Genomic DNA, 27,090 nt, shown 5'->3' with positions numbered 1-27,090 from the left:
TCTCTAACACATCGTTACCATTACTATCCGATATTCGCAAACTTCAACTCCACAGCTTTACTCTACATAAGTTCAAAGAGAAGAAGGCGCCCGAAGAAATGTTAATTAAAAAGCATAAAAAAGCAAACGTGTCATAAAATGCCTATCTTGCTACCGTAGGGACATAATGCATTGTAAGCTCCTAATAGCAAACAGGTCCCTCTTCTGCCCTATCTCGACATCTTTATCTTCCAAAAGATAAACACTTCCACCAACAGGTCCAACGTGTCCAGGGTGCCCAAGCGCTCTGTCAATTAAACGTACCAAACCTAACACAATGTAAGCGTGCGGTGCAACAAGTTGCACTGTTTAAAGTCGTGCGTACCTGCACCAGATAATCTCTACCAGAATCGGAGTGTCTGTCCAACCGTACACGGCGGAACACATTAGCGACAGGCGCGACTAATCAATCATGGACCACAATCAACCATCATCTCGCGATAATTGACACAAATACCGGCTGTGGAAAACCCGTCCCGTCCTGTCCCGGCCGGTGTCTTGCAGGACAGTGGATGTCCGCTAGCCACTGGCTTCTTCGTGCGACCAAAGCCAAAGGTTATGTATGCAGTCGGAATCAAATTGGCTTCACTGCGAGTGCGCTCGCGCCCGCACGTATGTCACTTCATCAAAACGGTGTGGTGAGCTGAGCCGACCAACCATTAGCTCCCCGATTATGTCCTCCTACGCGGGACGTTAGATTCTTGCGGTTCACATATGCCCCCGAACGGATTAACCGTTTTGTTTTGGGTCGCAACCAGGGCCAGTAGCCACACTGCCACCCGTCACTTCGATTGCTTGAGGCTGTTCGGTTGGCCATTCCTCAGCACTCCTAACCGTGGGGGAGAGATCCCTACGAAACAGCGATAGAAGGGCATACCGCACCACTAACTGGACGTCGGGCTGACTTAAAGTCGGCAGCCGTACCCAAACATTTATCACTCGTCGCAATTCATTACTTCAAACGGGTGAGGTACATCGATCGTCGAACAAACGACAAGCTACGCAGGAACCGATCTACCGCCATAACCCATTTAATGGACTATAATGATCGTAATAAACAGCCAAACAGCCATATCGCAAAAATTGTATAATTGTATGGACGACGAGGAAAACATGCGGAGCCGTGGAGTGACAAGGATATGCAGACCGACGAACGAGCCTCCGTACTGCACATTGTAGTCGATGGGGAGTTGGAGTTGCAGCTTGGTGGATCTAGAGCCGAGCTTGACGAATGCTTTGCGGTACCGCATATTCTCTTTGGGGATCGAATTTCAACTTCATGTTCAACTCTCGGCAGACTTGCGTACGACAGATTTGCACACATGAGGTAGCGGATTAATCATCGTCACAATCGTTGTGTGTATATGGGCTGTCTGTTTGGTCTGACTGTTGGTTACCAAATCATACTTGTCTGCAGGGAATATCCGTTTTTCCGACAGAAGGAAACCGTTGAACATACCTGAAAAAAAAAAGAGAATAAGATAAATGTTAGTATAAAGTTGTTTAAATGATGGTTTTAACAAATTTAATTCATGTGATGTGCTGTAGTACTATTTATAAAAAAATTTGTTTCATCAGTAAATTAAAAATATTTTTAGAAAACTTTTCCTCAAACGCTACAAAAAAATCATAATACATTTTGAAGCACTCATACCCTCAGAAATCATTCTTTCCTTTCCAGGAATTACCGCAACAATTTTGTTATCATTAACAAAACCAAAACAAGTGACAAAACTAATCCTTTTTCCCCCTTTTAGCAACTCTTTTCATCCTTTCAACCCATTTTCTTCCAATATATCTTCCTTCAAACGGAAACAGCTTGCAATTGCATTTCAAACATGTTTTTTTTCGCTCTCTCTCTCTCTCTCTCTCTCTCTCTCTCTCTCTCTCTTTCTTTCTCGGTGCATTGCTGTTGTCTTGTGGATTTGTCTACCACGAAACCCGCAATCATAAACTTCCTGTGTTCGCTTGTCACACTTGTTGGTACTTTTTCTTCCCCGCCAGCCAACCCTAATACGGGAAAAACGGTTAAAGAAGATGCTCATACGAAGCGATGCCTGGTGGCAAAAGTGATTATGAGTTGACACAAGGATTTGGTGGCATTTTCGAACGTGACTTTTATGCTGGGAAATTTTCATCGAACGGTGGCGTGTACTTCAGGCGGGGTGACAAAAGCAAAACGGTGAAGCGAGCGATAATTGATGGCTTCATGTGTTGGCAAACCCCCGAAGGCAAACCATTCGGCCGAAACCCATCCTTTAAACAATTTTCCTTGTTCGACGTTGAAGTGGTTGTGTTTTCCACTTGAGCATTTAAGAATCTCTTGAGCGGTGGAGATGTTGCTATTCTAAATATTTCCTTCCAAAACAAATGCTGTTGGCGCGATCTTTACCGCTTGTTTGGTTAATTTTTGTTCGCTTTCGTAAACTGTACTAAAAATCCTCAATCACTCCACCACCATCCTAGACAATGGATCATTAAAACCACATTCCTACCTTCTAACCGTCTAAGGTAGAGGACACACCGACCGTAGTAAGTCATTGCTCTTACACCTCCATCAAGCAATTATGCAAATTAATAACTTTTCTGTCACTCGTCACAATTCGTCGATGCAAGTGTCGATTGCATAGTACGTTCCACAGCTCGCACAGGTAGTGGTTAGATCAAAAAGAGAAAAAATAACCATATCCACCCCGTGGGTTTTAGCGATCGTGTCGGATAAATTGATGAAAATAATCGTGACACACATCCTGCGGGTGCCGTGCAAGCAAAACGGAATGGTAAGCGAGAGTGAAGAAAGGTAAGAACAGAGTTTAAGGTTGGTGTAATGATTGCATTACTCAATCGAACGTATTCGTATGTCTGCTGTGCTAACTGTTGATAAACGGCAATTAAATAGTTTGTTAAAGGAAATGACGAAACTTCTTAGTCTTCAAATAAACCACTTTGTGTCCATGTCATTGATTAATTCCTATCCGTTTACGGTCAACCCTCAAATTATAAAAATAAATTCAAAAATGGAATTCATACGGCCACAGACACATTTAAATATCTATCGAAATTGTAATTTTTGATTGGATTTCGGCCAATTTTTCTTCAACATAAATTGCTACCCTATAAAATAGGACAAATTTAACACCTCGTTAGCTTACCCTCGTTGAAACCAAAAGCAAAGCGATAAAAAAATCCCTTAACGAACAGGTTCGCTTCCCTGATGGCTTCATTAAAGTGCACAAAAATATGTCCAGCATAAAACTTTACGCGTTTTCACACGGTGTCCTCAATAAAGTGAGCTAGCGCGCGAGTAAAAAGTACAATCCCACAACTACCGAATACTTTCGCGAATACTGTGAAGAAGAATTCGCTTTTGCCTGCTGGTACTGTTGGATGATAAAACTTCAATGCAAAAAAAAAAAAAAACGTCCCCAAAAAAGTATGAGTGCATAGGCACCGTTAAGAAGTTGCTCGAGTGTAAAATGACTACGAAGAATGGTTGTTTTCGCTTGCTTCTTTGCTGAATCCGACTGACTAGTGAAGGCGCGAAACGGACGATGAATCGCGGTTCGAAAAGAATCAACGAAAGTGAATGAACGTCCATGAACGAAATCCCGTATAGTGGTGTGCACCTCGTACACCCTTTTGCCCCATACGCCACCCCACCAGCCCTTGATCTCGATCGATCGTTCTGCCGACATTGTGCCGGAGGCGATGCGTCGATCATGCCGGCAAGGGAGGGGAGTGACGGTGGGCGATGTAGTGTGTATATGTAACGTATGTTGCAACCGCAAATGCCGTACATTTTCGACGCTTTCCGAACGCTGGGTCAGTTCTTCCTCTGCGGGTTGATCTTCCTGCGGGCGTTCGGTTCGATTTAATTGACGCGTTAATGTGACTTCGTTGGTAGTGGTACGGTGGTTTACTTCAAACTTGAATGAATTTTATGATAATAATGAGAGTCTTATTTGTTCTTCAAATAAGATTTATAATATAAAAACTTTAAGGATCCAACAACGTTCAACATATTTGAGCTTTTGAATTTTAAATATTAAGTAGAATTATATTTAAATATTTTAAATAATTTCTTTACCTTGAATAAGACTATTAAAAATGTATGTTTTTAGTGGCAAGCCGTTGTATGTAAAGGAAAAGATAGTAAACCAGATGGAAGCAACAACAAATTTGGAATATTATGAATAGTACATCGAGTGACTTTTATTAAGAATATGTTCCAACTAGAGCCTTGTGATTGTTATAAAGAAATCAAATTTAAATACTTTAGAAACAAATCACAGGTTTAAGGATTTGTAAATCCCAACGCTTACTATCATATAAATTGATTATGAATCTATTATCTGATTATGAATATCTGTTGAAATTTTGTTATGCATTTTTTCCTTTTTTGATTTTTTAATTCATCTTGAACTATTTGATTTTCAAAACGGTGAGCATGTTCAGCTCTGGTTGTCACGGAAAATTTGCAACATATAGCAAGCCAAGCCCCGACGCTGCTCTAGCGCCATCGTATGTTGCCATTCCTTTCAAATGATATTTGGAGATCGTTTTATAGTTGCCATTTTTTTTGTGGGTATTATTGTTGCCACCCCATTGCAAGCAAACACGCCAACCAGGAATGGTGCAATAAGCCGGCGATTGCATCAATGAGCTGAGCGCTAGTTTTTTGGCAGCCACAACGGAACATAAAACTCCCCAAAACTCGCGAACGCGATAAAAAAAAAGCAGACCAAAACATCCACCGGAAAAAAAATACGCCAACATAAATCTACAAAACAAGCTGCGTGCGCTAGAGTTAAGCGACTGACGAACAACAACAAAAAAGCAACCCCCCAAGCCTTAGCTCATGGAGAATGGAACAAGAAATACCACCAAAAAATGTAAAACCACCCTTGTGTCGCCCCTAACGAGTTGCGGCTTTGTTCCACCGCTCTTACTCTCGCTCGCTCGCTGGTACATCCATGCCCGAGCCCACGGCTTATGCTGGTCTGCGACCTCCGGTCGGGCCATTGGCACAGATTTTTCGGGGGCCCAATGAAACCTTCCCCAGATGAGTGAGAGTGAAAGTGAGAGGATGGTGCGAGCGGGAAAGCAAACAAACACCAACCAACCAACCAAGCTTGCAACAAAAAAAAAAAGCTCCGTGAGAAGAATCACCGTTTTGTTACACTGTAGGCAAGATCGCGCGCGCGCGCGGAAAGAGAATGAAGAGTCGCGAGATCGCACATTACGCAATGGACACAACTACGCGATCGGACGCCATGACGACGACAACGCCATCCGGTGCTTTCGACAGCGAGAAAAGGAGTGGATCTGATTTTCTCTCCTTCGCCCGCTTTTCGATCAACGGCACACCGTTTCGTGGTCATCGTTGGAGCTTTTTTTGGGGGTGCTTTTTTTATTTTGTTGGTCGACCTTTTAGCGAACCTGCCGTGAGCGTGTGTGTATTGCGTGATGATGACGGAAGATGTCGAAGCTGTACATCCGACTCCGACTGCGGCATAAAATCCGATTGCGCATGACTGCATGCTGGTCGGCAGTCGGCTCGGTGTGTAATAAAACGATGCCTCTTCGCTTGTTTTGCTCAAACTCAACTGTGGCTTACGGTGTGCGGTTTGGGGTTTGGACCCGCCCTGGCGGGGGAGAGGTGGTTTCATTCACTTTAGACTTAGATAGGAGAAAAGTACGGCGAGCGCGCGAGGAAGGAAGCGCGAAATTCACTAACCTACATTGCAAACGGCGCTATTGCGTGAGTTGGCCCGCGGACGGCAATGAACCCACGTGCTGAACTCGAGTGCGAAAGATGCAGCCGAAGCCTTCAACCTGGCCGCGTGCGTGGTGCGGTGGCGAATTAGACGGTAGCAGCATCCCGAAAGCAACGCGTTATGCGTACACGAGATAGAGTTGTTTTGTGGCGTTGGAAATGCTGGGCTGCGGGTGGTGGCCCCGGTAAATTGTTTTCTTTCCACACGTACGCACACTTGCGCACTAACAAGAACCGTGCTCGCCCGCCTAAATGCAACTAAATACATAAATGAGCGATAATGACCTGCTCAGCTGACCTACTCAGTTCGACCGGGCACTTCGTGCGCTCATGCTCCTGAGGGCTTTAATTACACGCTTGCGGTGAAGCGTTAGAAAGGCGAAAAATAATGGGCCGATCAGTAGCGATTATGGGCGTATGAAGAGTTTATTGGGTTTTAAGGTATATTTATTGAAATCTTTATGCGGTATGCGTCTTCATCTAAAATAAGACTATTTTTAAATTTTGTTTAAGATGATTTTGCTTTCTTTCGCATTATTTTGAAGGCCAACGATACTGACTGTTCTTATTACTTTCGTTACGGTCACGTGGTAGAGGCGACGGTGGTGCCAGAACCGGAGCTCAAATCCCATACAGACCGTTCCTCCGTAGTAGGGATTGACAATCCAACTACGTGGTATTATAAAGTCCAATAGTAAGCCTTTCGATGGCCAGTAAGTTCTACAGCCAAGAATAGATCCGCAGAACCACGTTAGGCTATCGTCCCTGGAATGTATAAGTTTTGAGATCAAATCCATACCGGAAAGCTTAGAATTTGTCTGTTACGTTTGATCACTTCTTTGCCAGAATGGCCGTTAATCTAGTGGTGATCAAAATTTCACAGATTTTCCTTACATTATTTGTTTATCACCCAAGCATTCGATTTCCTTTAAACTTTTCAAACGGGCAAAGCTTGAGGGCAGGGAAAAACTGTTTTCTTCTCATATTCTTCCGGTTCCACGTATGATGGATAGAATTTCAAACGCTTACCTGGTGTGACCTTTCGAGAACACTCTCCAAGTGAGCCTGAACATAAGAAACACTTCAACTTCAAACTTCGTACAGCATAAAATCAGATGATTTAGTAAGGCATAACAAGCGCTCGACGCGCATCGAATAAGCGTCTTACCATGCAAATGTGAAGGGTGTTTTAACGGGAATTCAGCCTTGAAAAGCGTGATGCTTTCGAACAACAATCGCCTATAAAACATTACGATGCATTATCGACAGCTCTTAAGCTGCCACGAGCTAACGAAGATTTTCATCGACTGATCTTCATGTGGTGCTTTGAAGTATGGAAAACTGTTTTGCTTAAAGAAGTTTTACTTAAAAATGTATGTTTTGATTCAGTTACGATCTTTTCATGTCTAATGCTTTGCTCAAAGGAAGACAGTCTTATGCAATATCACCAGCCGAGTACTTTCGAAGCATCTCACTCATTTTACAGGCTCAGCCAGCGGTCCCAGGGCACTGGCCTACAGCTATATCTGTGCCACTAAGCATTCACTTCCCCGAACCCATTTTCTTGGTTGCCCGCAGGCGTTTCTCAGCAGTCCCACCCAGACCACCAGTCCACCCAGCTCTCCAACGAGATTCTCGCACCCTTTTGCTTTCATTAGCACCGCCGGATTGGCGGCCGTAGAGCAGTTAGAGTCGAAGCCGTTTTTGGACCGTTAAAGTTTGGCCGTCGAGCGACCTACTAAATTGCAAACAATAAACTACTTCTCACAGTGTGGCAAAGTGAATGCCGGTCTGTGTAGATGGATATTAGATGTGGTTTGAGCACGGATAGACATGTGACAATGTAGTGACGCTACTAAGCATGGGTGGATAACACCTGAGCGAGGAAGAAGGTCCTCGGATGGGTCGCGCCAAAGAAAAGTAACAGGAAAAAAGTACATTTTGGCACAGTCGAAAAATTCAAAACGATAATGAGAACTCCGCGCTCCAATCAGGTGATGTAAACTCGTCTAGAAATTCCTTGTACACCTTAAGTTCATTAAGACTCAAAGCCCGCCGATAGAGCTGAACTCTTGCACATTGTTCGTCGATAATTGTTCTCATCATTAGCAGCGCATCTTAAATATGCACCCCATCTTCGATTCTCAGTAACTCCATCACCCAGCAATCAAACCGAGTGCGGAAAGCTCTCGAAACAAGGTCCACTACTCACTATCCCACACACATACACACACACCAAGCCGGAGTGCTTTGAACTTTTACCTTCAACGAGTTTCGAGAGCTTCGGCGAAAAAAAAAAACGGCCAAATCCGAACCGAATCCGTCCGGCGTACCGAAACGCAACTTGACCGACTGAATTGTGCTGCCCCCGGAGACTCGGTCAAAGATGTATGCGGACGCCTCGTGCCGGTTTTGCTGTGGTTCGCTCGCACACTCGGGGCCACGGATTGCACGGGGTCGAAAAACTTCCAAGGTTCCCCATGGTCAGTTTTCCCCCTCCTCCGTTACCAGCGCTGCCTCTGCACTTGCACTTTTGAAAGCTTTGGGACGAAATTTTGGACGAAACTGAATACGAAATATCACAAAACCACCCCAGCCCCAGGTGTCTCACGCGGTCGAAGATCAGCAAAATGAAACGTCCAAACCGCCATGGATACACGCGGACGCGGAGACAATCGCGCTGGCCTAAACTACCGTTTTGTGAGCTGGTGGCACAAAACATGCCTAAAAGCGGAACGATTGAACGATTTGGGAGGTGGGTCCTACCTTCTCCACCAAACGAGAAAAAAAAGTGGATTCTTGTCTAGCTGCGGTGGTCGTTCACTGTTCAAGGTGATTCCTTGTACCGTTTTCGAGCGCGAATCAAGTTTGTTGTTTTTTTGTTTTGCTTGGTAATTTTGAAGACCCGGAGAGAAGACGGTCGATGGGAAGAGATGCTGAGGTAAGGTAGTAGTAATCTGCACTCACCAAAAATAACCAGTTGATGTGCTGCGTGAGGGGGGAGGGAGAGGGACCTCTGTTGGTGCGGTAAATCGAAAGCAAAAGCGAAGTTCCTCGTTCGCCGGTATATTGCCCAAGACTCTGGACGAATAATCAGCACAGCTCGACTCAGGGCACGATAAAGGGTCAAAGCAAGCTTTTGACATTTGGCTCGAAACAATAGGGAAAAAGTGGTTACCAATTATGGAGCACCCGATGAAGCATAAAACACACACACACACACAAGCTGATCGATTGCATGACACGAGATGAGACAAGAACAAGGTAAAAATCAACACGTCCAATATTTTGATGACGAAGCCTTCCTTTCCGTGTCGCGTACAGAGTAAAACATTCTCTCCTACCAGAGCTATTGAAGCCCCCTTTTTTTTGGAGGATGATCAGCAGTCTGTTCAGCTGAGTAGTTTGTGATCGTTTGCCCCGAAAAATCATTTGTCAGCCGATCGACGACGTTCGTTAGCCAACTCTTGCAGCTGAACCGATGCTGTCAATCGCGGGTTGATTTGGTTCCCCAAAACTGGAGAATGTAAGCCTTCGGGGCATTGCTTTTCGGGTGGAAGGTGTGCTGCGTGTTGTGCGAAACAATTACTCGCCCGTGTGAGGCAGTATAGGCGAAGGTTTTTTTTTAAAGATTCGTGTTTCTTTCGATTGTGAGATCACTGAACATGCAGAAGAGGGGAAAAAACCTACAACAAATGACGAATGTTTGGCTCGCTTCGATTTAGATTCCCCCAGAACCCACGCAAATCACTTGCGCCGGCGTGGTCCGATCTATCTTCGATTACCCTGGGTCAGCAAGCGATAAATTGCACGCAAAATTTGGAACACACCATTCGCAATCACCCTCGTCGCCGCTTGTGACATGCACAGCACGCAGTGTTTGGATCGTTGGTTGGCCTGGTGGGTTTTTGCATTCCAGTTGCGTGGCGTGCATGTTGTTGCATGACATGCGTCAACTTGCGTATTCAAGGTGCCGGGGCACACCGTTTCCAGGTTAGATCCGATACGGATTTCGGTGCCTTCAGTGTGCCTGTCTTGCATTAGGTATGCAATCAGGTCAGTTTCGGACGGAGGTGTTTACAACATGTATTATTTAATTGTTGACTTTGATGCTGTTTTCTTCAACGGGAATTTCCAGAATCGCACCCCATAACCCCCAACGGTTCTCGGAACGGTAGATTGACGACGAGGATTCAATGGACCGTACACCGTCTTATGCCTTTGCGAGCAGTTTCCACCGTTTCTGGCCCATTAATTCAAGGTGAACGCGATCGTCCATTAAGCTGAACCGCACACGCACGTTTCCTTACGCATCGCAGTGCGGAATGTCGCACATACATGAGTCGTTTCCTACTGCAACGATACTGGTTGTAGCTCGCTCGCCGTGGTGTAACGCGTTACCGAAAAAGGATCACCAAGAAGGATGTGACGACGGGGAACGACATGTGCGTAAAACTCACAGTGTGAGGAAGAACTGGAGTTAAGGAAGCACCGTAGCAAGCAATCGTGGCACCGTACGCACATGCGAGGACGTCATGTTGTGCACTACGCACTCGAGAGTGCTTCGCATCGGTGCACCAAAGAGGCGCGAACGCGCGTTCCGCAACTGCGCCGTGAGAGGAGTTCGAAAGCACATAAACAACGTCGAGCTATCCTTGACCGAGTAATCACTTCGGGTGCTTGACTTGCCTCGATGTGTGGTACAGTACGGTGCATTGCAGCGGTTGCGCATAGCGGTGGGCAAGAGATCGTACGAGGGATTGTTTCCATCTCCGTCGCACTGTCGGATGTTTGCGATCGAGCGTCGTGTTCGTCTGTGCGTCTTCCATTGCGTATTTACAACTTGTTGAAGTACTTCCAGTTCGTTGCCAAGTGCTCTGCAAAGCTTCAAGAATTAATTTTGGAAAACAACAAACTCAAAGATCCAGAATAGCCACAAACTTTCTGAACTAGAAACAGCAGAGCGCGATTCGCACCTCACCAGATGACCTCAAGAGACCTGTGAGAGGTGGCCACTGCATTCAACAATTTATTGTCCGTCTGACTCGTCTTATTACACCCAGATTTGCAAGAATTCTTTTCCTTTCTCCAACTAACCTAGATACTTTCATCCTACATACGAGACGAGAGTGTTAGACGAACAAAGAGTCATTAGCTATTGAGGACATTGCACCATCGCTGACAAAGCCGTGCGTAAATGGATTGCATTCCCCTCTGTTAGATTTGTTCTGCGTTTGAGGAAGTACCAAAAAACATGACCGCATCCCATAAAGCCCATCACGCATAACAACTCAATGACACAACATTTCTAGATATCCGTTCTCATCCCAATCCCTTCGCTCACCACTCACTTTCGAACGTCAGAATATAAAGTAGTCTAATTAAATGCTTCATGAAAAGGTTTCATGTTCCATTCCGCGTGTTATGAAAAATCTGCCCATTCACGTTTCCCTCCATACACACACAGCAAGAAACAGGGCAAGTCGCACGAATCTCACGCTAACCATTGGGCCAGTACTACGGGTAAGTAATTCGCGTAATCGCAATGAATTTGTCACTATGCCTAACCAACCAACCACAGCGTACAGGGCCTGTGGTCTCAGTCGAAAGGAGAGCCTTAATTTAAATGTCATTTTTACCCATTTATGACAGTAACCACCGGCGCGCGCAACGGTTGGTTTGTGTGAACGTGATAAGGTCTGCCACTGCCTACACCTTTCCGTGTTGTGACCTGACCTAACACACTACCGCAAGTGCCAGGTGTACCAGTGCCCAGAGGATGCTTCTCTACGGCTGTGGGTTTGGGTGTTCCAAGTCGGTTGAAGTCGGTGCGTTGGCGCGAAATCAGGGCACTATCATGTAGTCCCGATCGCAGGTGGACCAACGCCCCTTTCTACTGGGGACCAGGCAAGGAAGCGGTTAAGGCAGACCCACTGCAACGGGTTGCTTGTAGCGCCAAACGATGTGATGGCTGACCGAACATAACCGATGACATGCTCCATAGTACTGGTACGGCCTTTCGGGCGGGTTGTTCCCGTTGTCCTGTGATCGTGATTGCCCATTTATGGCGTATGGCTTGGGTACGCCGGACACAGAGTGCCGTCGTCTGGTAGGCTTTGCTAGCCTGCTATAGTCAGTGCGATCTTTTACGGATCGGGTTGGAATCGTGTTGGCGTGGGCATAGCGCTGGCGCCCTGCTATAACATAGTAACTTACAAACGCATTACGCAGTTACGCGACAAACGATCGCAAAGCACTTATCCGTTTCGGGGTTTTGGGTTCCATTTCACTCCCGTACTGCAACGGGTACGACAAATTCAAACCGCAGCCACTTAAAGAAAAGTGGAAAAGAAAACTCTTATTGAGGGTTTTTCAGCTTTAACACGATTTTTTTATGGAAGACATGTTCTTGATGTTGGAAAAAAATTCTTTGGATATCTCTTTCAAGAGGAAATTTGAACCAGATCCGTCTTAAATAGAGGCAGTGCGATTTTCATATAAATCATCAAACCTCTTTCATGAAAAACATTATATTATAACAGGTTGGCTGATAAGTCCCGGTCCCGGTCTGACACATAGAATGCGCCGCTAGTATTAAATGCATATTATTTTTATATAGCACCAACGTTCAAATGATTCGTGTCAAAATTTGACGTCTGTATGTCAATTAGTTTGTGAGACAGAGCGTCTTTTGTCAAGCAACTTTTGGTTGCTTGACGAACGAAGAAGAAAAAAGTGTTGTTCCACCAAGACAACGCACCGTGCCACAAGTCATTGAGAACGATGGCAAAAATTCATGAATTGGGCTTCGAATTGCTTCCCCCCACCGTATTCTCCAGATCTGGCCCCCAGCGACTTTTTCTTGTTCTCAGACCTCAAAAGGATCCTCGCATGGAAAATAATTGGCTGCAATGAAGAGGTGGTCGCCGAAACTGAGGCCTATTTTGAGGCGAAACCGAAGGAGTACTACCAAAATGGTATCAAAAAATTGGAAGGTCGTTATAATCGTTGTATCACTCTTGAAGGGAACTATGTTGAATAATAAAAACGAATTTTGACAAAAAAATGTGTTTTTCTTTGTTAGGCCGGGGACTTATCAGCCAACCTGTTATACTCTCTAATGTACCCTCAATATAATCCAAAATGTATAAAACTAATTCAGCAAAAGTCAACTTCAACAAAACAAAAATCCTTCCAGCAAGCTTCGTACATCAAAGATCCTACAGTTGAGCTTTTAAGCCTGACCCAATCCTGTCCATTATTACGTACTCTGCTGGCTAAACTAGAAAACCTCCTGTTCATCACATTAACTCTCGTTATCTATCACACAATGAATCACTGATCCACACTATATTGTTTCTTTTGACAAGAGGGAAAAAAAACCCTCATAAGAAGTAGCTGTCACCAGTCTCAGGCCAGTCCACCGGTTCTAGTTGATCAAGCAAAAGATGGTTCCCTTTACCAGCCAGTGTGAAACGGTCGAAGCGGTCTGCCCTTCTATCGTATCAACATGCTACATACAAATGCCCTGAGGTGCACTTGTTTCGTCGACTGATTTATGTCCACACTGCCGAGACACGGTATTCGAGAGATCCTTTTCGCATCCGTTCAGGAGCTAAGAAGCTAAGACCCGACTTACTGTGAACCCGTGTGTATGTTATGCCACTTAAACACACATACACATTTGCGTCAAGATACATGAGATTGTTGGTCCTTGCAGTTTGGGACACTTCCTCGTGGCACTGTCTCTTTTTCGCTTCTCGCTCGATTGACTCTCGGACAAGAAGGTAAAATGGCTGTGTGTGTGTCAAACAGTTACAAGCCGTTGTTACAATTTATTTTCCTTCTTAGAACTTGTACCAAGAGTTCAACACACTTCAAAACACACACACACACATTTCCGAGTAATGATCTTGTAAGGAACACAGGCTGTCTTCTAATTTTATATGCAATTTTACAGCTTAAAGAAGAGCACGCGAATCTCCTCCATCTTTCAGCCCGTTTGCCACTTTGCACACCTGCACACTCACGATTTCTTTACAACCTATCTCAATATGGCTGTTCGTCTGCAGGATGGCAGGATAAAATATTCCTCAACCACAACATCGTCATCGTCCCAGCAGCGCCACATACAAAAAGCACCAAAAGGTATCAAAACGAGGCCAACAAACTTGCCGGCTCAACTTTACTTGCTTGTTCGGGGAGTTTGAGTTGTTCCTCTCAAAGTCTCTCTCGCAGCATTTCACAACTCCCGGTCGTTCCGCTGTCCTGCTGGTGCGTCAGCTACGGTAGTATACAATTTGCTACCTTCATCATTGTGCACTAAACGAGATTTTCCGTTCGAATTTGGCTAACAGAGCTCCCCAGGGCGCATCCCCAACAAAGCAAGGGCGAATGGGAGAGTGAAGGAAAAGACGGGAAAAACTTTCCCAAAACCCCGTCGGGGTGGATGGTTGGAAAGTAAATGTTTTCAATACCTGCAGCCCCAGCCAGGATGCTCTCGGTCGCATCACAGCATACAACAAGGCACCGACCAACAAAAAAAGGTAAAATCTTCTTCTGATCAGTTTACTCTTGGTGCTGGTGGAGTCAAAATTGTTTCGTTTTTATGCTACTTTTCCCAATCCGTTCGCAACCGAAGCGATTTAGTAAAGTTCAAGATATTTCCTTTTTTTCCTTCTTCTGTTAAGGTGTTGCAGTTTTTCCGCTGTTTGAAGGAATATTTCATTCTGCATTTTTTTGCACTCCCTTGCCATTGTTGCGCTCCCTTTTTTCACCCCTCTCTTCTTCACCCATATCATTCCCAGACGGAAGGTCCGGGAAAGTCGGTACTTTATTTTCTTCGGACGAAAGTTAATCAAATTCCGCCCCGGCGATGATGAAAGTGTTGCGCTAACGGCCACCCGGACGATCGGGTCGTCCGGGTGGTGAGTTAGTGTTTTGCTAATTGGATGACGTTCGACTCACTTTGATTCGGTTCGCTCTGTTCCGTTGGTGAGTTGAAACAAAAACGGAATAGAATGCTCTTCCACCGAAAGATCCTCGTAACCATCCATCAAAACACACGTAACAACTCAATCGAATCGCACCCGGGGAACACGATGGTGGTCAGCTTTATTGACACAGGCTGAGGCGTCGTGAGGGTTGTATTACCGGGACGTGAAGTACGTGACCATTTGATCCTGTTCTTTACACGGGAGGATTTTTTGATGAGACTGGCGAAATAATGGTACTAACAAAGGCAACAATAAAACGATGCTCCACAAAATCCTCCCATCAATCCGATGGGGATGTAGAGCCGTCATAACACGCGCAACATGGTACAGTGTACCGAGAACGGAGAAGTTCTCAGTCAATGGAGTTTTGGTTACTTTTTTTTTTTGCCCGTAGCTGCAATGCTTAAGAGATTCACCACCTCACGCTGAGACTTCAATGGGAAACTGATTGACGGGATTGACTGATCGGGTTGTGTCCATCGGGTTGGCGGAGTGAGTGAACGACCAGCGAAAACAAAAACGAACGCCATAATCTAGACATCCTCCTCGAGCGAATCCTCGTCCAATCTGTATCGAACAATCTCGACCGAAAAGTTTGACTGATTGACAAAATGATGATGCCATGTGATGATACTACAGTTTCTGCTCCATTTGTCCACCTCCTCGGTTTTCGTGGCTACCCAGACCCTTCCAAACCCATGAAACTGTCCGTCGATAAATCAGTCAATCTCTGATCGATTGAAGGATTGAGAACGACGTGCGTGGGTGAGGCAGCACGCTCACGTCCAACGAGACGATGCCCACATTCGTTGCACATTCTCTGTATGACACAGAAAACCATACACAAGCACACACACACTCTCGCGTGCGATGATGGCCGGTTGATGGAGTTGTAAAATATATCTCATCGACCAAGAACATCCATCCGCACCGTAAGTCTGGCTGGAACGTGTGTACAGTTGGCCCGGGTTGCCGGAAGAACGTCTGCACCGTCCGAGACAAGCTTTATTACATCACCGATTACGCTGACGATGGCGTCGGGACATTGTATTGATGCGTGTGTCGCCCGATTGCGTACCGCCCGTCCCATTCATTCGGAGTTATCTTCCGTTTTGATGACATGAAAATTAAGGATGTGGTTCCATCGTCGGAGCGCAGTGTCCTCGGGTGCGTAAGTACCGAAAACGATGACAGCAGAGACACTGAGTGACGATAAAAAATCGATTTAGCTCTAGAGCGATATGATGTGATGAGATATTTTGGTTGTTTTGTGGGTTAAGTTTGATTTTTTGTTGTGTTTTGGTTGTTATTAACAGCATAAATGATCCTTTCGACTTCGTGGAAGATCCTATTTGCATCATTCATGGTACATAATGCTTGGAATGCGTCCAAGAGATCCAAGAAATAGTTTTCACTTTTCATTCATTTATCGCTAAAAATATATTCAAAAAACCAAAAGGACTCTGTAATTTCCACTTGGAAGTGCAAATATTCATGGAATCATTATAAAAATCACAAAAAGCCAGCCATTTCTATGTACAAACGACCACAGCTCATCATGCCTCTCACACAAAAACAAAACTATAACTTGACTTACTTTCCACCTCCAGCCACACACACTTTGCCAACCGTGAAACCCCTCAACATCAACTTCAAAACTACTTCCATGAACTATCATCATGGCGCGCTCTAGACTCTACTTAATATTCATACACTTCCTTCACCGCACCATAACGATTCGATCGTAAAATTTCCCAAAAAGCCAACACAAAAAAAAAAGTCGAATCGACTATTTTCCCATTTTTCCAACGTAAACAAAGCGGTGGCCCTGCACCGACGGCCGTTATCAGACTACCGTCGAGCGAGAGTATAGAAAACTGCTTGTAAAATTTTAAAGTGGTCCAATCGAGATTTTTTGATCGCACAGCCCTAGCAACCCGTTACCGGAGACTGGTCCTCAATGCCGGATATGCCTTGGGAAGTAGAAATCTGGATGCGGTAGGATCTTTCTGATTTTCAGATGGTTTTCTACTTTCCTCCCCCGGGGCTACAGGATTCGGACAGACATTGGCTCGGTTGGAAGTCTGCACTACTACCGAGACACACCATGTCAACGGATTGTCATAAAACCCAAGTGCCCACTGTGGGCTAAATGATGCTACGGCAATGGCTATTAAATTGCCAGAATGACATCGATAGCTGCTGCTACTTGACGCAAAGCAGGCTACGGTAGAAGCCAGAAGGGACTCCGGCAAACTTTTCCTTTCCTTTCCCTCTTCTCCTTTTTTTTTCGTCTCCCCAATCTACCCGAAGAAACATTCAAAAAAAGGGAAAAAGAGGCCAACCCAACCCTCAAACATTCCCCAAAAAAAAAGCAGATCTCCCCAAAGTCTTTCGACACGGATGAATCGGATGTTCCAATTGCAGCCGCAGACGGTAACGTTTCAGTTTTCAGTGTCTCTCTCTCTCTCCCTCCTTCTTCTATCCGCCAACTATTCCGGTTCATCATCCCTTTCGCTAAGGATGCGTTTGCAGAATTTGTCATTCCACTCCCGAATTCAGCTCGCGCATCCTTCCGTTGACATTTTTGTCCTTTCCATTTTTTTTTGTGTATGATTCTTTCCACCGTCTGTGCCAACTAACAAAAGGCACCGCTCACGTTACAGACGTACAAAATCAAGTCCATCGCATGGCAATGGCATTGGTGACTCTTCTGGCTGGCTCAGTAGCTTGGCAAGCTCATGACGGGCGTCGATGATGATGACGGCGACGACCAACCGACGGTACGCTGCTGGTCAATGATCGGGATCGTGGGCCCCGGGAAAAATCCTCGCCCCAGCAAAATGGTGTCACCAACCGTAGGAGCAAGGACGAAGCTTCAACTAAGCAAAAAAATAAACAATCTCCCGGGTCTCTGAGAATCGGGCTCTAATCAATTTCGTTCCAAAAACAGGATGCCCGAATAGCATCCCTGAACCTCCCTACTCCAAACGATGCACTTTTCTTCATTTCCACTGCACGGAAACTCTCCGTCGCCTTTGCACACTCTTAACCAGCAAATGGTCTTCTTCGCGTCGGTCGTTTGCTTCGTTCGCTGCTTCGTGTCCCATTTTTACGTTGCCAGAGCCGTGGTCGGGTCTTAGCCAGTTCTAGCGTGTGGAAAGTTCTTGGCGCTTGGAAGCCGTTTGTGCGGTGTGCGGTAGTAGTGGATCATAAATTTTATTGCTTTCGTCTGCTTCTTGTCATTATTCCACTTTCACTAGCTTTGGCACGGTCTGAGTGTGCTCTTTGTTGCTCTGGGCTGTGGCGCTGACTGCTGCAGTGTACCAGCCACGTTGGTTAACACTTGTCGGTTTGGGACGTTCGTTTCTTTTTTTTCCGTTCGTTTGGCACGGTATGATCTCGAATATCCTGTCCCTTCTCTTTCTCGTCCTATTCTTCTATATCCTTTCTTTCCCATTTTCCTGTCTGGGTTGAGCGATGGGTTTCATATTTACTGGATTTTATTATAATTTTTCATTTACTCTTACCCGATCACGATCCTTCCGAGCAGCACGATAATGGTGGACGTCGCGTTCTTCTTTATCTTCGAATCCAAACCGATAAACCGAACGAAACCTATCGACACGGTTCGATAGAAGATAATCTACCTATTTTGCATACAGGAGCTCATCCAAGCTCGTCCACGTCCTGATTCCTTGCCGTTCCTTGCTGGTTAATAATTTGCATAATATCCCAAACGCGACGATTTTCCTTGCCTTTTCGGTGCCTTCCATCCTGCTTTTTACAGTATGTCACATTAGGGAACTATTCAAATTTTTCTCCTTTTTCCCTGGCCAAAACGTGACACATCACTCCCTCATCCGGAATGCTGGAATGCTCATTCAAGCTGCTCAATTTTTGACGAACGAAACAAAAAGAAAGAAGGGAAATTCCGCCCTTTTTTCGCAGGTTGCAAATTTTTAACCTCACTTTTCACACCTCCACCAGAAGGTTAACACCATATTGCAGTCCATAGAGACATACACACAAACACAATGCTTTCCGGTGCAGTGTCCTGTCTGAGGTTGACAGCAATACATGACAACGTGACATCGCCCTCCTAGCATAAGGGAAACGCTAGACGGAACAGCGAAATCAGACAAGCAGGGTGTATAAAAACAGCTACAAACTAGAAATGAAACTATGAACCAGACAATGATTGCATGACAATTTTCAATTTTACCCACTCTCCTCTCCAACCGTGTTCCCCGATTCCGGGACAGCTTAGGGTTTAGAAATTCCCTTTCAGTGTGGCTAGACTTTCACTATATCCGAGTTTTATCGACCTCGATCTTCACCGCGGCACGAGCACTACCATCCATCGGGAGCTATCCTTCTTCCTGGCTTCTCATTTATCGTAAGGAGTTTCATTTGGTGGATTGGAGTTTGGTTGCCCTTTTTTCTAACTTTGTTGGTGCTATTTTCCTGCTAAAAGAATAGTAGTTTTTCCGCCATTTTATGAGCGTCTCTGCTTTCGATCGTATAGTTCGTAATATTATGCCCACTTTTGTTCACTTGTACACGGCTCAGGCTCAAGAGAAGCAGGCGAGGTTTCGTCTGCAATGTATGCAAATGCACTTAATGCCGCCTCGGTAGTGATGGTAGTAACTCGTTGAACTTTATCGTGCTGAGCGTGAAAAGTCGTGTGGATTTATTAATCTAATTGTTGGACACATATTTTTCAAAGCTCCAACGATTCAGGAGCAATCGGCTGCCCGTCACTCAGTCCGAGCTGACGCGTGTCTGACATCATCTACTTACAAGGCAGAAACGTCATGTTCTACTGTTTTAACTCTACTTCAATGTAAATAAACAAACAGCCATTCGAAATGAGAGACACAAAAAAAGAAACAGCAGCACCAACACTGCCTAAGAACAAGCATCCAATTACCGTCGACTGTTGCGCGTTTCGGCTTTATCACTCCCATCACTCCCCTTTTGGTGAGTGCATTTACAATCGGAATGTTTTTTTTTTTTTTTTTGCTTGCGCAGAGTATAGAACCCAGCGTTCCAACCTGTGCCCAACATAACTAGGACAAACCAATCTAATACTCCATGTGCCAGCGAAGGTAAAAGGACACGCGTGACCTTTATCGGACGTCAGTCTCGCTGGTCCGGATGGTTGTGAGGGCGAATGCAGTGTGGGCATGCCCTGCACCATGCATTTCGGTTTCGCAGCAACAAAAACACTGCGAGCGAAGATATCGATACTCGTTAACGGACACACACACACACGCGCGCACGTTGGAACGCACCTTCAGAATAGATCTCATACGACAAAATCAGTTCCCGCTCGGTTCTGCCCGGTTTCGCTATGGAAAGCGAGGCTGCTTGACCCACTATCGCTAGAACAACGCTCCCTGCCAACTTTTCGCACACGCAACCGATGCGTATGATGCGGCTCGGTTAGGGTGCATGGGAGACGAGCGGGAGCGACTGATCTGCATACCTGTGCCTCCAGGTGGGCTCGTTTAGATTTCAGCACAACTTCTACAAATCAATCGGAAAAACAAACATAACTTCTACTTTGACATGACGGGACACGGCGTCCAAATTCCTGGCCGACCTGTGGTGGTGAGAGCCCAGAACTGGGGAGAATTCATGCTGTGTATCAAGGCTTAAAATGTGTCTCGTTTTAGATGGATTCAGTTTGATAAAGCCTTTGTTTTAATTGCCGTCACATTATGTTCAATAGAGTGTTTTTAATATAAATTTCTTCCACTTCTTGGCTTAACGGCTTTGTATGTCACGGAGGCCATCGAATGGATTACTACACTTGCTGATCTCTACCGCTGGACTGTCCCAGTATGATGTTTAATGCTACAAGCGCATACTTTATGAGACTTCTTACTTGTAACTTAAACAATCAATAAATCGTCACTCAATTAGAATAATTTTATTGATTGATAATGAAGTAGAATAATCTCAAAAAAAAATTCTCTGAAGGAGTCGTAGTGTAGCTTTCCCATCCTTCCACGAAAGTCGGAGGAAATCTAACTTCCGTCGCTGCATAAGACATTCCAAGGTCGTGTTGCTTTAGGAGAAGCAGCACAACCTATGCTACGTTTGAAATAGTTTTAAATTTAAACTGAAAGAGACCAAAACTTTAAGTCTGTAAAAAACGAATGGCGAAATGGTCAACGCGAGGCGCTAATGCAATACTTCATTAGACTAATCTAGCTAACTCAGGCTCAAAATCAGCAGCGAGTAATGACGTCCCGCGGCTCACACTAAACAAAGAGCACGGGTTAGCTATCGTTGACTGGATTAATATCATCGTTACCGATCGATCGGCTAATCGATCGACCAGATCCGTAAACTAGGTGCTAGTGGAGGACCATGAACCGTGATTTGTGCCTTCATAATGCGCGCGCGCACTCGCACACACACACGCACGCACCCATACCCATTTCGGGCACGCACCGTGCGTGGTGCGTATCGGGTTTGTCGGCCGCTTTGGGTCACTTATTAATCAATCGGAAATGACTCTCCACCACCGCTTCCTTTCACGCTATGTCAATCTGTCCGTCGTCGTGTCAGCCCGGTTTTTGCTAAATCGAGAAGGATCAGGTTTTTCGGTGTCGATCCTCACCCCGAAGAAAGTCACCTTCTGCGCGTTGCGTTGATCGATTGTTTACCGGGCGGGGGTTTACAATAGGGGCCCGGAGGTGTGAAGTTGGTGGAGAGGAAAAATAAAAATATCCGCTCAGCCGGTTAGCCATGACCCAGTGGAGACCCCGTGTTGGGGTTGTTGTTGTGTCGTTGTTGTAGTTGGTAGTGACAAAAAAAAGATTGCACGAAGTAGCCTCACACACGAACAGACGAGCGGCAACTTCCGAAAGCTCCTAGCGACTGAGTATTATCGGAGATTTCCAGTTTAGCGCTGGTATTCCGTAAGAGTGCGCTAAAGGGCGTGCTGAGTGCGTGGAGGAACCGTCGCATTATGCATTTCCTTTGCAATTTACCGAGGCCAAGATAAGCCAGGTGCTTTTCTAAGCTCTTTTGATAGAAATGACACAAGATCCACGACGTGTTTGGTCTGATAGTGTCGTGAACGTTGGGGCTGATGCTGGCTTTATGACAAATTGGACCCACCCAATGTGAAGTCCAGCTGGCAGGATCAAAACACTCTACAAAAAAGCCATTCTCAACAGAACGTCACACAGTATGTCTATACTTTCAGTTTGACACCACTCTAAGATTATCGGTCCTAACAAAACGGTGCTTTTACAAGGCCACCACGCCAGCGATTTAGGCTTCGGAAACAATATTGTAAATGTCACAACCGCAAAGATCCCATACGCTTACCCATAAGAAAGGGCGCCTTCTGACAACACACCAGAACACAGGAGAAAAAATGGTACCTCGCTGTACACACATCGATGAAACCCCAACCTGCCCTGCGCGGGACATAAAATGGTGACCCCAATTATTGCAAATATCTTACACCTCCCCCTAAGGCAGTGATGTCTTTGAGGACTTCGAAACGGTTGCATCAGACCTCTGGGTTAGGGGGTAGGGAACAAGAAAAACAACAAAAATACACACCCTTCAACGTGGTTAACTGAACTGGAGAAGCCTTAGATGAGGAGACCCGCACCACCTACGAAACTCATCTTCAATCGGAATGTCGAATTGATCGACACTTCAGCGTGTCAGCGTGGCGTGTGATTTGTGAAGGAAGACCGCAACCATTTGGACACCCGCAAGAGGTCAGAGAGTGGTGTCAGATCTTCTGACGCCGATTCGATCGTCTCACGCTTGATCGTCCCATTCCGACATTCCGGCTCAGCATGGTGTCAGGTACAAAGGGCCGAAGAAGCTCATGCACAGGACGGACTCTTTATGGCGCTTTTGTGATTGTCGCTCGATGGCGCTTTTTAGACACAATTAAGCTCTTCTGCTAGCATGCATGAGGAGAATTTGGCTGTGCAAATTAAACAGTTAGTTTCAGCCTTCCCAGCGAGCTTCAAATAAATTCTTTCAAATTTAAAAATAATTATTGAGAAATAGTTTCTCCTTCTCTGCAGCAATTCCGTGCCGGTTGGCGAATAAGGCGATTCGCTAGGTCTTTACCCATTTGGCCATACATTCCCCATTCGCAGTCACTGTTCACACCCACCATTACGCAACACAACGTTGCCCCGGAGGCTAACCGTTTCCATAAGAATCCCCGTCTAATGATCCTTTCCAGTTGTCAAAACTATCCATTTTTATGCCCAATTTCTTTGGACGATCAATCAGGGTGAGAGATCGCATTACATCGAACTCATCGCGTACCAACCATTTGTCAAACAGAGAAAACCAAATGTGAAAAAACATTCAACAGATCAACATACTCCGTAAAAGGATACTGAAAAATTGCAACCCAAACAGAGCGTGCCAACTGAAGATGTTGCGGATTAGCGGACCGCGAGAAGGCAAGAGGACGACAAAAAAAACCCCTGGCGGGTGCCCTGCGTTGCGTTTAAATGTCACGCTTAATTTTTCACTTTTCTTCAACGAAACATGTGTGCGTGTGTGTGTGGTTTCCTTTCAGTTTCATGTTCGCCAAAAAAGCAACAATATTACAGCAACATGGCACAGCAAACGGAAGCAAATCGCGTGCAGTGATAAAGTGAAAGATCAACAGCGGAGGCGAAACACCAGCCGAGCCGTGTGACATAAATGGGCAAATGGACAGGAAGCCGACGAGATCAGTCGAGAACGAGCGAGATGTTCGAGCCCGTAAAGGAGCAGGGAAAGTGAAAAGATCGCTAGGGTCTGATGGGTTTGTTTCGGTTTCGAGTGCTGGCCACGATGTTGTTGCTTTTCGGGCTTCGTGACACACATTTTCTCTGGTGGATGTATTTTTTTGTTAAACTCCGTTTGGGTTGCGGGACAAGTAAAAGTAAAAACAATCTTAAGAGTGGTGAAGCAAGAGGCCAACCATCGGTTATGTATGAAACAGTCTACCGAAGAGAGTAATAACCGCTTCCCGTCACTGTTGTGGCCCACTTTTGGTGGACAAATTCTGTTCGAAAAAGCAAATGTCGCGGAAAGGAAGTACAAAAAGTGGAAAATTGTTGGAAGGAATGAGTTGCATAATTGCCGTCTTTGCATGATTCACATTTGGCGAGTGATCGGATGTACCGCTGCGTGAGGTGGTTGTCTGCTTGATGGAAATGATTATGACCACGGGAAGTGGGGGAATTCCTTTTGTTTGGAGAGGATGGATTTAATAGGAATCATTTTGGCGTAACATCGAATAGCCTGAAGCAAACGTTGCGTAGAAGATTAATATGTACAGGATTGAGTATTGAACAATAAAATGAACGCTTCAATCAAGCTACTGTACCTTGCGTCAGTTAATTACAGCGCTTTCGTGCCGATTTTTGGCACAATGAAGATTTAGAAAATCTAGATAATTGTTTTCATTTCTTAAATAGCAAAATAAGACTCTATTACCAATCCATGACTTGTTGCTCATTCTCCGTTATCTCTAAGACAAAGTACATTGACCTTCGGACCGTGTGGCTAAAGAATGTGTCGCAAAATATGGGAATAGAACTGACCGGGAGTCAGATTTCAAAGTTGGTGTGATTTTTGTTTGTTTCCTAAGACGCTAAAGAAGAGCACGAAGCACTGTGCCATGCGTTTAACAATGTGATAATGCATGATTTGTGTTGTTTTTCACCGTTTGACTGTAATACGAGCCCATGGATGGAAGGTCTATTTGTTGGCCACGTGATCGAGGTGATACCAATGCTTTTATTATGCACGGAACGGAAGACAGACTTATTTTTAACTATAATTGCCAATTATTTGTTCAAAGAAATCAATTTTTAGACTAATTTTTGTAAAAGACTTTAATTTTTTACAAAATTTTACCTCATATTTTGATCAACTCTGCTACGAAATTGCACTCATTGTGCAGCACCGAAACCGTGCGATCGGATTGCGGAAACTTGAAGAAACATTGCATTGCGCAGCAACAAAGCACAAGCCAACGCCGTCACCCGAACACTAACCGTGCTTTCTTTTAACGGATGCAATTGATTTTGCCGACCGGTGCAACGTGAACGCGTTAGCGCGGCCACTGCACTTGACCGTCAAAAAGGAACCGTCTTCCCACCTGTCCCACTTTGTAGCCTCTCTCAACAAGTAGTTGCAATCAACAATCAACTGAATTATGATACTGACAAAACAGGGCTGACTGCAGAAAAAGGGTACAAATAAAATCAATTACTAATTGCAGCCGGGTTGAGGGTACATTGGTACACCCGATAAAATGCACATTCTTCACAATACGTTCGCCTCACTGCAAGCTGGTGGAGCTTCACACGTTAGTTGTTCCCTTTTGGGGATGACGCTTCACATTTCACTTCAATCCGAAACGTCGAAACGGGTCGTGCTTCCGTTTAGGACTTTTATTGTGGGTTACCGTTTTTGCTGCCGTCTGAAGGAAAATGCTTCGATGGCAGATTTTGGTGCTATTTCGATTTTACAGCCAAGCATAATGCACAGTTCGTTTACTGTTGAATGTCTGTTTTTTTTTTCGAGTGAAGGAGAAGCAAGAGAAGGAAGTGTTTGCTTAACGGTTTAAAGCAACTAAAACCGCTTTCGATAGCAATTTTTTGTACGTTTTGATCATTATTTTAAACTCAATAATAACTCGCTTCTGAAATAAAAAAAACTCGCACTAATTTAACACAAATGTTAAAATTATTATTATGCTTCTCCTCTTTCTATTTCGTTTATTCCTTGAAGGTAAAAATAAAATATGTTCCTTGCTGTTACTTGCATAGCAACGGATAAATATTCAAATATTTAAACGCTAACCACAGCTCGGCTAGTACTCAACAGGTGGCGCTAGTGTATACACCATTCCTGTTGAATTTTTGGTTTTGGAATAAATCACGTTCCCTTTTGATAAATTATGTATTAATAGGGTTTATAAAAGAATATACAGAACAAAATTGAGTGTGTAATATTGTACGATAACTTATTTAGAGTGTAATTATCATAGTTTCTGCAAAAACACGCAGATACAGTACCGAAACTAGACTGAAACTTGCTCCTAGTGCCACAAACTGATTTCAACAATTTTACAAGCGGTATCCGTGTCCTTTGCCATAAAATGCAGTATGCAAACGTTTCTTTTCCAATTTATCAACAGTAATAGAACCCTGCCCTTACCTTTTATGACGATATCGGGCGGTTTGTTTGCCCTTCCGCCGTGACTGCTACTGCTACCGTTGCTGCTATTCCCATTATGATGATTGTTGCCATTATTGTTGTTGCTACTGCTACTGTTGCTACTGGAAGGCACACCGAGTGCATCCAGATTGGTAACGCCATTTTGTGATGTTGTGTGTGCATGATGGAGATGTTGCTGTTGATGGTGGTTCTGCAGCAACTTTTCGGCGAGCAGTGAATTATTGAAACGATTCTGCTGCAACAGGCCTTGCGCTTGAGCAATGAGTAGCTGCTCCTGTAGCTGTTGCGTGGTAAGCCCACCGGATCCAACGAGCTGATCATTACCACCGGCACAAAGCCTTTGCAGGCCACCGTCGAGTTCGTTTGGCTCACTGACGGACAGGGCGCTAAGCTGAGCGGCCGCCGCTGCCGACGTTAGGAACTGGCTACAATTCTGTAGGAAGATCTGTCCGTTTGCTTCCTCATCTAGCTGTAGATCGTTATTGTTCTCCTCCTAAAATGGAATGAAATATAGTTAGCTTTCCCCACGACTCATCCGGCCACCAACGGCTACCGATACTACTTACGACTTTTATCTCGGTGGCAGGATAATCCTGGAAGAACTGTTCCAGCTCGAACGTGTTCTCCGTTAACTGTCGCAGCAGCTCGTCCGAATCATTGTCCAGCTGATCCAGCGTGTTCAACTCACTCTCGAGCTCTGCCGTTTGGCTTGCCGTTGCTTGGTTGCTCTCCTGCAAAGAAAAGGAAATGGGAAACCTCATTCGTACCGACTAACTTCCTTCTGTAGCTTAAACAAAACTGTGTCGCTTACCGTTTGCAGGCATGCTTGCAGATCCACCATCCGTCCATCGTTGTCCGGGGACCACAGCAACTCATCGTCGATAAATGGCATCGCCACGATGGCAGAGCCACCCCGTAAACTCGCCAACGCCAGCGTTTAAATTTCTTTCTCAAATTCTACCTAGTACGAAGCTAGATCTGTACATTTGCCGCGAATGCAATAAAATTCTCTAAAAATAAACTTCAACAATTTGAAGG

At 45.0% G+C, this 27,090-nt stretch overlaps 2 protein-coding genes across 2 annotated transcripts in view; one reads left to right on the top strand and one right to left on the bottom strand.

Moving 5' to 3' along the window:
- The window catches only part of LOC126563200 (uncharacterized), a 143,380-nt gene that overhangs the window by 10,614 nt on the left and 105,676 nt on the right, over positions 1 to 27,090 (top strand). The gene's annotated exons all lie outside the window — the stretch shown is intronic.
- LOC126561158 (serum response factor homolog A-like) lies at positions 1,323 to 27,090 on the bottom strand. Its single transcript, XM_050217104.1, has 4 exons — positions 26,864 to 27,090; positions 26,619 to 26,783; positions 26,032 to 26,545; positions 1,323 to 1,498 (listed from the first exon to the last, which is right to left on the bottom strand). The coding sequence occupies exons 1-4, from the start codon at positions 26,942 to 26,944 to the stop codon at positions 1,323 to 1,325; spliced, it is 936 nt and encodes a 311-aa protein (XP_050073061.1). The 5' UTR covers positions 26,945 to 27,090.

The sequence above is a fragment of the Anopheles maculipalpis genome, chromosome 3RL (genome assembly GCF_943734695.1).
Source record: "Anopheles maculipalpis chromosome 3RL, idAnoMacuDA_375_x, whole genome shotgun sequence".
Classification (NCBI taxonomy): Eukaryota; Metazoa; Arthropoda; class Insecta; order Diptera; family Culicidae; genus Anopheles; species Anopheles maculipalpis.
The sequence above is the reverse complement of the archived record's forward strand: the minus strand, read 5'-3'. Positions and strand labels throughout refer to the sequence as shown.